Source organism: Mastomys coucha, unplaced genomic scaffold (assembly GCF_008632895.1).
Source record: "Mastomys coucha isolate ucsf_1 unplaced genomic scaffold, UCSF_Mcou_1 pScaffold20, whole genome shotgun sequence".
In the NCBI taxonomy this organism is placed as follows: domain Eukaryota; kingdom Metazoa; phylum Chordata; class Mammalia; order Rodentia; family Muridae; genus Mastomys; species Mastomys coucha.
The window spans coordinates 112,788,598-112,800,036 of NW_022196903.1; the positions used below are offsets into that span (position 1 = coordinate 112,788,598).

The window sequence follows — 11,439 nt, forward strand, 5'->3', positions numbered from 1 at the left end:
GATTCAAGTTAGGTCCTTGCACACGCTAGGTGAGCTACTGACCACTGAGGGAAATACCAGCCTGTAGCTGTACCATTAACGGACGATGTGCAGAGACTAAATACTTTGCAATTCAACAAGAATTAATTTCTGTTCTGACTCATGCCTGCACTTAAGCAGAGTCTTGCTTTCCTAAAAAGGAACCAATTCCTTAATAAGAAAAGTAGGTCTTACTCAGTTCTCATCTCAAGGCAATTACTTAATAATAATTCTTATAAATAAATAATTGAAGCATATGCTTTTAAGATGTTCAGAATCATGAACTTCCTATGTTGAAATTCTTTGAGGAAAAGCTAAGATTCTTCTAATTTATAACCCATAGTTTTTAAAAAGATGAAACCTCAAGCACGATCTTACCTGGTCTGGGGAGGGTTTATGGTTCGTCTGATTGGAGCGGGAGGATCTGAAGTGGTCATCCTCATAGTTGTCAGCCATTAGTTTCATTCGATTTTGTGTCTAAAAAGAAATTCATAGTTTAAATTGAGATAAAATCCCCATAATACTTGGTAGAGCAACAAGTACCTTAAAGACGTTCATGAGCATGAGAAGAGGCCCATCCACGATGAAAATGAAATCAATTAAATACAGACTTTTGGAGGATACTGCCAAGGGTTTAGTCAGAACAATTCAAATACCGAAGCCCGAACCTCAACACCACTGCTTCTACAGAACTAAATCCAATCCAGTGAAGTTAAAGGGTTGACGCCTACCTTGTAGCTGTAGCTGTGTTCTGAAAGCAAATGACTCAAACCTCCCCTCTATGTGAACACAAAGAAGATAGCCCTGGTGAGGAGCGCTCTCTCCAGGGAAGGAGAGCCTTACCTTGGCCCCCTAGACCTCCATGTGAGCAAACAACTACCATTCAGCCACCTACTCTATGGTATTTGTTGTGGTCACTTGAGCTAAAACAGGTAGGTAACTTTGTGCAGGGAAGAAAACAGTCTCAAAGCAAGCCCTTTATATATTACATTTTTTATATTGATAATTAAGACTAGATTGTACTATAAATGGTATTCTGTAACTTTAATATTTTAGCTCACATTTAGGTAGGACTAATTTCCCTATTATCTAAGGAATTATTATTTTAAACAGCTCATTCACTTTTGGGTAGTTTTATATAAACATTATGATTGTAAATATTGGGAAGAAATTATTACTTATAAATGAAATAATACATCATCTAGAAAAATCTCAGAGAACTAACATGTATAAAATTTAACAGCAATTAATAAATAATTTAGGTTTTGAAAATAATCAAATGTTCCAAAAGCCTTTACAATCCTCTATCTTCGATACAAAGGTAGCCTGGTGACTTTGGGTAGCTGGTAAATGAGTGCCTCACAACCGTCTTATAATCACTTATTTGAGTCAGAATAAACAAAAGTAATGTATAGCTCACAATAAAATATTGTTCAAATAAAGTTTTAAAGCATCAAAAGTTTTGCTTATATTGTATGGTTTTTAAGTGTTACCATGAACACAATCTGAAGAATAAAGTTTGATTCCTCCTATGAGTGGCACTCATTATCAATATTAAGGTATTTTAGGTGGCTTAATGAGATGTCCTCCATAGGCTTAGGTATTTGAATACTTGGTCTCTAGTTGGAGTCCTGTTGGGGGAAGTTTAGGAGGTACAGCCTTGCTGGGGTAGGCTTGGTGAGTATTGCCCACTTCCAGTTAACTCTCTGCTCTTTGTTTAAGGTAACGAAAGTGATCTGTCAGCTTCCCGCTCCTGCTGCCATGCTTCCCTGACATAATGGGCTCTTATCCCTCTGGAATGCGGGCCAAAATAGACTTCCTTCATAAACTGCTTTTGGCCATAGTCTGTTACACAGCAATGGGCAGTAACAAACATACCAAGTCTGCCACTCTGCCTCCTCCTCGTAGTGAACTCATAAGAGGGAACATTCTTCTCATTCACCCTCATTTGGTATCTATTTCTATATACATGGTACTTTAAACTCTACTCTTCCCTGAAGGGGTATTATTAATCTCTGGAAGGAAACACTTTCATTTTCTCAGCCATCTGGCTTTGTCAAAAATTGACTGGTTATCTCTAGCACATTTCATGGTGAAGTAAACACATTTTGATTATTTAAAAAAAAAAAAATTACAGAGATACCTAGTGAATTCTTACCTAGGGGTAAGAAATTTAGGGCCAAATTGGCTTAGTTTAAATTCTACTTCCATATACTAGTTATCCATCCTTAGGCATGTTATGAGGTAAGTTCTGAACCTCAATTTCCCTATCTTTAAAATGGGGGTGGATCATGGATTTTGACTAAAAGACTGTATAGTAAGAATTGGTTAACTAAGCTAATAGAATAAAAGCATTTAAAAAGGTGCAGTGCATAGCCTAAATTCAGTACCTAATAACTTTTAAGGATTACTAGTCTGATAATGATAAACATTAATTTTCATGGTCTTACTCCCAATTTTTCCTGGTTGTATAGAATAGATTGCTTAACCTGTATTATTGAACACTCAGGTTCTTTATATTTTAACCTAACATGTATATTTGTTAGTTTGTCCTTCCAGTGTATGACAGAAAAGAGAATATATAATCAATAAACAGAGATACTAACTTTTTGTGCCTTCTGGTGACCTCTCGCATAGTCTGAATGTTTGTTTCTGCTTGAAGCTCATATATTGAAACCTTACCACAAGTGCTGAAAAGACTGAGAGGTGAGATCTTTTAAGTCTTAAGTTAGTCTTCTTTTAGAGGTGGCTAAGGGGCACAAACATCTATTCTGCCATGTGAGCAGACATCAAGAAGGAACACATGGCAAGGCAGAGTGAGAGTTCCATTGATGCTGACTGAAGAAGCCCTATCTTAGGTTTCCATGCTTTTGTTGTTTATGAATTACAGTTGAAGATACTTAGCCTGAACATACTAGGATAATGACTAGTAAGCCTGCAAGGCAGCTCTCAGAAGAGAAGGAAGGACAAGAAGCAACAACAAAGTCATACCTAAAGAATGACCAAAGCATCTAGATAGCAACACAGTGCTCAGGAAAGCCTGTGTTGATTGTACTGTAAATGTGGGCAATGATTAGATTCCCAAAACAAGTTTGACCATGTAAGGCACAACGTAACATGGCTCCTGCCCCTGGAGCAAAGCCAGCTGGGCGTGGGCCTCCACAAGTGTTGATGCTTGCTGTGGCATAACGCTTGTTTGTATAGTAATTTGCATATTTTCATGTTCCTCCTTCAAGGATGGTCCTCTCTGCCAAGGTTAATGATTCCATTATGATCAGAGATAGCACAAAACTGGGAGGCAAGGGTGTGGCTAGTGTCTCAGCAAAATAGTAAATGATGAGACCTTCAGGATGGCCCTTAAGGCTGTGGGAAAGAACTCTGAAAACATGAGTTTAAGAATAGATAATTTCTCAAGTATGTAAAATATAAGGATGCAATATGAATTGTATTAAGGAGCTTCAAAGACCAAAAATAACAGAGCCAGCTGCATTATGAGCCAGCTTGTCAGAAAAATAAAAAGGCAGGCAGATAAAAGGCAAGAACATTCCTGAGTTCAAGATCAGCCTGGGACAGAGCTGGTTTGGGCCTAGGCATGTTGGAAATGGTAATCTCAGGACAGGATCCCACCCAGCTAGCTCATTGTTTGTGCTTACAAAGGCAGTCAGATCTGTGAATTCATTTGCAATGTTAAAAAACAATATGCTTGTTGTCTTTTTCTAAGAATCAGGGGGGCTGGGGATGTGGATTTATGGGATAGTCAAAAGGGACCCTGGGTGGATTACTGAGTTGATATGTAAATAAAAGACTGGACTTTTGATCTACAAGAGATTATCCAGAGAGTTCTTTAGAATTGCAAGATAGAGCTGTCTAAAGAGAGTTTTTTGGACAGCTACCTCAAGCAGAACACAGGCTTGTGAGCCATGATTTGACTCTGAGTGTTCTGTTCTCCACTCACAGACACTCCTTCCTCAGAACTCTTCCTAAGATGAGGCTGGTTCCTGGCAAAAGGAGCCAATCTTTCCTACCTGATCTAGGAAATGTTTAAAACTTAAAAGCATACACTAATCCATTTCTAAGGCAGAAAAGCATTTCAAATGCTTTTGAGGATGAGTGTGTAAGAACAAGAAGCTGATCTGAATAGAAAGAGCAAGGATCATACACTTGACCCATGTGACAGAAGATAAACCATTTACTTCTTCATGCCTAAAAGACATGAGTGTGATCAAAGTCTATTAGGAATCTGATGCAAACCTGCTCCTTGCACAGTCAGGGTGGCCTCTCACAGACATGAGATGCAACACAGCACATACTTGACTCCTCAGGAGCAGTTCTTGTGTGCTGTGCTTCTTGAGGTAAGATAAGAAGGCAAGGGGATAAGCACTCCACTGCCATAAAAGGGATTTTATACCAGATGTTTTCTCTCTTTGACCCTGCCACAGGATGGATGAAATCTACTTTCAGCAGCATAAAGAATAACACTGCTTTGAAAGAAGGGAGGAAAGAAGGAAGGAAAAAGTAAAGGAAGGAAGTAGCAACTTTATTTAAATGCATACCGACATACTTATGAGAAAAAGTTCAATATTTATTCTGTTAGCCTTTTCTTCTAAGAGTCACATGATAATTCCTAAAGAAGGCATTGCAGAAACTATTTCACAGAAAAATACTCAAGCCAAGAAAGAGGACATAATAGAAAAGGAATAGAAATAAGCCTGGTGTTTTATAGGAAAAGGTTGAAATCTCTTATTCTTATTAGTAAATGATGAGCTATCGTAGGCTCTGTTTACCAGACTAAAAGGTATATCAACTCCTCCAGAGGGACCTGAGGAGCATCAGATGAATCACTGTTAAAACAACTATGCTCTGACAAAGAGGAAAGCAACAGCCACAGTAAGTCTTCAAATGAGACCATGCGGTCGACCTTCTACCTTCTCCTATGTTTCCCCTCTGTGGTGATGCTTACATGAGGGTATGATGCCAACTTTGTTGCTAGGAACAGCACTGTGAGCCCCCTGCTTCCTCAGGTCATCTATTAAAGAGTAGTTATTCTTCAAGCTGTTCAATCTACGATTTTTCAGCTACTCTTAACTCCTTATTTCCCATGTGTACTGGAAATGGAATCACAAAGTCTTGTTGACTCTTTGCAAATTTTCCTCACTAATTACACAGTTCACCTATGTGACCACTGGTATGTTTTCATACTGGTTCTCTGTGTGGCTGAGAATCACTAACCTTCAATAGAAGATCAGATCTTAAAACGGGGTGTTATGGCATGTGCTGTAAAAGGTGGAAGCGGGAGGATTAGCTCAGTACATTACAGTGCGTGCTACCAAGTCTGATGACCTGAGTTTGATCCTCAGTAACCACATGGCGGAAGAAGAGAACTATCTGACTCCTATACTGAGAACATTATGTTTTTCCCTTCACATCTGTAACTCTAGTTCAGACACTTTCTTCGGGCCTCCAAGCACTAGCCACACAGGTAGTGTACAAATAGACATGTAGACAAAACACCCACACACATAAAATAATAATAAAAAAGCTAAGATTTCTTTTTTTCTAAGCAAGCACTAGATCGATTTAAGTCAGAGAAAGTGTTAGATGTCTCTATGGCCAGAAGAGGAAGAAGGAACAGAAGTCACAGCCTCTTAGTAAACTAAGGGTGTGACCTGGCCATCAGCCTGACTGCCACTTATAAAGGACCTCAAAAGAAACCACAGGCTAAGCTATTGCCCAGTTCTTGAAATAATAGTTGTGTGCAGTTGGGGGATTTTTATAGAGTAGAAGATGAGTATTGATGCTGGTAACTGGTACCATGTATATGGTAACAGAAACTGAAGAGCTAGGAGGAACTTTGGAACTGGGCAGTAGGCGTATCTACTCCAGCTGGAAAGGAGAGCATTGGTGAAAACCCATATTAGTGAAACACAGGCTTTAAGGAGGCCACCAAGGGATTCTATGGCAATATATGAAGATATTCCTCACTCTATTCAAGAACTTCAGCAACAGCATCACCTGCAATCATGTTCAAAATATAGGAATGTACTTGAATGAACTGAATGTCCCCACTAAGGACTCACCAATCACAACACTGACACAGTGGCTCTGTTTCTTCTCACTACTTCCAGCAAATATGAAAGAAAAGACAAGAACATAGCCTCTCTAGGTATACAAGTAAAAGTGAAAATAAAATTATTTATACATATACATGTATTAAAATAACACTGAAAGTGAAAAATGAGACAAATACACCATAAAATATGTTCCTTTAGTCCATAATTTTAAAAAATTGTTCTCTGTGGTGTATAACTGTTCTTTGGTATCAGTGGAGATTGGCTCTAATCTCCAAGACTTCCTCCTCCATGAACACCAAAGTGTGAGGACATCTAAGTCCTTTATATAAACATTGTATAGTAAATGCATTTATCCTATGCATAGTCTCATATATACTTTATGTTCATATAAATAACTGGTATTGTTTAGGAAATAATGACAAGAAAAGGCTTTTCTTGTCATCATTTCTGAAACAACAAAGAATGAGGGTAAGTCAGGATTCTACATTACGTATGAAGCTTTAAAGGCTTACTCTCCATTATTTTTATTGGCAAAAGACTCCCATTCCAAATTTAATTCATAATGAAAGGCTTTAAACCTGTAACTAGTCTACAGAAAGCTCTATTTTCTTGGCTAGCTAGAAAGATTTTTCATCTAAGGTTATTATGATTTTTTTTCATTGTAGAGAAAGAAAATAAATTAAAAATCGGTGACTTTAAAGTTTGGTTCATATTAGATCTTCAGTTTTTCTTTTTCTTTTTATACAATTTTACTTGTGTTTAGAAGACAGCTCTCTATGTATTACAGAAAGCCAAGAGTAAATTGGATAGGTAAGGATCTACATTTATCATGCTGCAACTTGGTGGCCTTAAAACTTGTTCTATACTGAAAACCTAGCCCAAAATCCATGGCTTAGGAGGTCAAAAGCCCTAGTGGGGAACCTACTACTATTGTTTTAATAAGTGGAAACATTGTCAAAGTGCCTTCTAAATATTTACATTTCTAGCCTTAGAGTTACTCCCAATCTTGGCCAGAGAAGTCTCCTTCTGTGGTGGGCAGCAGTTAGTGCAGGGACTCTTAACTGGTCAAAGCAGGATTATGTGCCCACTCAGTGCTCAGCCCTAAATGAGACATTTCCTTCATCTCATCAAGGCTCAGGGAACTTGTGGAGGGGAGGCAGGAAGAATGTAAGAGTTAAAGGATGAGGAAGCATGCCATGAAGGCTGTTGCAGACATGACCCGACTGTCGTACTCATGGACTCACTGAACTGAGGGTACCTGCACATGGACAAGCTGACAACAGCCAGCATCCCAGGACACTCCATGGAATCGGGAAGCAGGAAGTTATGAGGAGAGTGTGTAGGGGGGGTCTTGTGAGTAGATTATGGTCAAGATATACTGTATAAATGTATGAAATTGTTAAGGAACAAATCAAAGTCTTAAAAAAAATAGTTGCCTCAGTGGATAGGGTTAAGGCCTCAGACCAAGAAGTTAAAAACAAAACAAACAAACAAAGTATCTGACAAGCCCCAAACAATTCTAACAAAGGTCTTCTCAAAACTTAAGAAGTTAAACTAAAATACATGGCATCATATTTTACACACACACACACACACACACACACACACAATCTCAGTAGATTTACAACTCTTGGTAGAATCTTCAAGATAGGAAAGAGGACAAACATTTTACACAAGTAAAATAATCTGCCTTGGCTAGGAAAGAGCTAATACTCAAACTATATTTTCTCTGATGGAAGTAAAGATAAACGTATGCACACCAAAAGCAAAGTTGGAATAAATGAGGGTGTTCCGTACCTGCATACCTCAGTTCCTAACAAAAGGAGGGATGCAACTACCTCAGCAAGGAATCCCTTCTGTCCCATGAACAACACAGGCTTACACTAGATAGAGAGCTGCTGTGAGAGCAGACAAAAGGACAATGATACAGTTTGCTCCAGGGTGGGCCAACGGCCAGCCCCACAGCCTATGAAAGAAAAGTGTAAAGTCAAAATAAAAAACCACATTGTACCCATGAGGAGGGAGTTAGATATCTCAAGTGAAGGAGTCAGGAGAGTGGTGTACATTTGAGGGCAGACAGCTTGTTTAAACATGGAATATGGACAGAGCACTGGCAATTGTCACTGTGGGAACTAGCATTCCAGCAGGATTCAGGAGACATTTCAAAGTATGTACAAATGTTAGTTTTCAGATAAGTAGATGTTTGCTAGGTCTACTAGAATCCAAGATGCACCCAATCAAAGTTTAGGCCTATCTCAAGGTCTAAATCAGTGACTGTCAGAGTAACTGGCTTTATACAGTGAGGCAGTAAACAAGAGTGAAGCCAATAAAGTGTCAAGGGTCCTCCTAGTAATTCCTAGAGAGACTTAAACCTGGCAACTACATAATGGAAAGAACCACATAGAAGAATTACTTGGGGGCCTGTGATATGGCTCAGCGGGTAAAGATACTTGATACGAAGCCTGACAAGCCAAGTTCCATTTCTAGAAGAGACTCCTGCAAGTTGTCTTCTAGCCTCTCTATGCACACTGTGCCACGTGTGCCCAACAAAATACATAAATAATTCATGTAAACTGATGGGCATTTCCTCCAATTTCACAGAAATACTTAGAAACAATCAAATACCCCTTTACAGTAAGAACTTGGAGATTAGGAAATAACATGGTATTGAAGGGCTAAACAGTTAAAATACAACACAACAGGAAACTAGGAAAATGCTCAACTGTAGAGGGAAGACCCCACCCTGACCCTGTGCCAGTCACCTGAGTATAATCTCAGGGGATAGCAGGATGAAGCCTGTGTAAGGAGAAAGGTAAAGCTCAGCCTTAACAGTGAAAAGAACCATCAGTGAGACCAGGAAGAGGCTCTAGTCAATTGAGCAGGATGCAGACAGAGTAATCGCTTTAGGATCTGACAGTCAGCTAGCTCCCAGGAATCTGAGGCATACGCCAAGAGGCATACACACTGCAGCTTTGCACTAGTCTTCTCAAGAAGATCTCAGTTCTCTGAAGACACTAATTCATCTTCACATTCCACAATCTTTATTTATAGTTGAGGGAAATGATGCACGGCTATAGTATGACTCACGAAGACTTTTCACTATGAGTGGATGCATTATTTATGACCTTGTGGACCCACTTAACTTATATATCCCCAATCCATTAATTTATTCCTAAACTCTTAGTCTATAGTTCTACTGCACACTCTGGAATTTAACAGTTGTTTATAATAATGAAACAAAGGCAAACTACTTACAGGATTTTAAAATGAGATCTGCTAAGTAACCCAAGAAGATGTTAAAAAAAACAGTAATAAAAAATGTTCTTGCTCAGATTTTTAGTATAACTGGAAGGAAATATGTCTATCAGACTAGATGACCTGAAACCTCTTATGTGACAAAATATTGAGAATGCTGGGTAAAACAGATGATCTCGCAACAAACGCAAGTCTGCAGGAAACGCCTTGATATATAGTTAGCACTTCATAACAATTGGGTCGGTGATGTTAAATGAATTCAGATGAGAGTCTAGAAGGATCTGTGGATAGTAAAGAGTGTGGTCCAGAGAAGAGAGTTCCTAAGAAGGCTGAGAGCTGGCTTAGCAAGCCAGAGAGTCGAAGCAGACTGATCTGGCAGTGTAGGCTGGAGCAAAGCTCCAATTCTCCTGACCACTGACACTGGGAGCTAATCTGTTCCGAGTCCATTAATGCTCTGATTTGACCACCAGTGAAACAGAATTTCACTGGTAATGTTAAGTCCTCTTGTTAGAAACTATGACAAAAATATTTTAGATACATTTGGACATGTTGGTGCATACCTCTAATCTCCGCACTGGGTAAGTTTAGGCAGGGGGACTGTCATGAATTCAAGGCCAGTCTAGGTTCCAAAATGAGTACTGGGCCAGCCAGAGCTTCATAGCAAGACCTTGTCTCAATAAAATGAAAGCAAACTGAACCCCCAAAGTTGAAAATACAGAGAAAGTAACTGTTCAACATAATAAGTAGTCAAGTGTGAATATGAATACGACCAGTGTGACTTTATAATGTTTTTAAAAAACCTTGAGACCTGTAAGGTCTTTCTAGTTCAATTGAGAATTCTATGAACTTTTTTTGGATATAGCCATAGACCTGTTAAGTGTCTAATTATGAAAATATTCTGTATTTAATGTCTAGCATGAAACACAAGGTACTAAATCACAGCAGACACGTCTGAGGGCAGAGGACTGGGTCCTCTTTAGTCTGCCTCTGCTGTCTTTGGGCACACCTCATACCTGCTGTTTGAGCTGCTGCACCAGGCGGTCCTTTTCCCGTTTCAGTGCAGCCACTTCTTCTTGGGTTTTTTTCTTTGAGGAGGAAAGCTCTAGAAGAGCTATGTTAGCATCCTTTTCGCTAATAGCAGCCAGAAGAGCTTCTTGCCTGAAAAAGGAGGAATAAAACCACATGAGCACTGAAATACTTTTTTTGTAGTTCTACAAAGAAAAATCTGGAGAACAAAGGAAATTACTGAGTTTTATATCATTTTACGGGGTGGCAGGAAGTTCATACCATGTGATTTAGTTCAACATTGCTCACTTGACAGAGCATGAACGAGCCAAGTGCTGAGTAGAACCTAAAGTTGGGAACTGTAAAAACCACAGCATAGGACAGCTTCTTAACTCTGTTGGGATTGGGGTAAAAAGTGCATGAACTCTGTGTGTGTGTGTGTGTGTGTGTGTTTGTCTCTGTCTCTGCAGGAGTATGTGTGATGTGTGGCCTGATTTCTTTGGTGCAATCTGGCTTATGAGTGTGACCAATGTCTTAAAGGGATGGTTCCATAGTCTGATACATAGTACTCATCAGCAGGAGGAATTAAATCATTTATGTGACAAGATTGTACCAACTAAACAAAAAAGTCACTAACTTTGTATATTTTCCAAATTTAGCTAAAACTCTTAAGTAGGAACTCTTTTTTTATATTTTTATTTTTTAATTAAAAAGTAAAATAAGGCCAGGAATGGTGACATGTATCTTTAATAATGCTAGCACCCAAGGGACAGAGTCAAGCCAATCTCTGTGAATTCAAGACCCACCTGGTCTACATAGTGAGTCCCAAGCAAACAAGAACTACACAGTGAGACCATCTCAAAAACAGAAAAGACTGTGAGGCTGGATGTCCGCCAATGGAGAAAAGAAAACAGTTACTACCTGTGTTAGAATAAAAACCAAGGGAACTTCCTGTCCTGGTGGTTGCTAGCCTAGTTTGAGTCTTGCTGCACTACTTTTACAAAAGGAACTGCCTTGCCAAGCTCTTCTGCTTTGTTACTGTGTTCCTTTGTGGGACATGGAGATTCTTCTTTTTTTTTTTTTTTTTTTT

At 39.0% G+C, this 11,439-nt stretch overlaps 1 protein-coding gene across 13 annotated transcripts in view; it reads right to left on the reverse strand.

Annotated features, from left to right (window-relative positions):
• The window catches only part of Erc1 (ELKS/RAB6-interacting/CAST family member 1), a 301,008-nt gene that overhangs the window by 56,070 nt on the left and 233,499 nt on the right, over positions 1 to 11,439 (reverse strand). For all 13 annotated transcript variants that reach the window (XM_031383184.1, XM_031383186.1, XM_031383181.1 and 10 more), the window contains 2 exons: positions 10,358 to 10,502; positions 397 to 495 (listed from right to left, as the gene is read on the reverse strand). In XM_031383184.1, the coding sequence (XP_031239044.1) occupies positions 397 to 495; positions 10,358 to 10,502 (244 nt within the window). The remainder of the gene's footprint in view (positions 1 to 396; positions 496 to 10,357; positions 10,503 to 11,439) is intronic.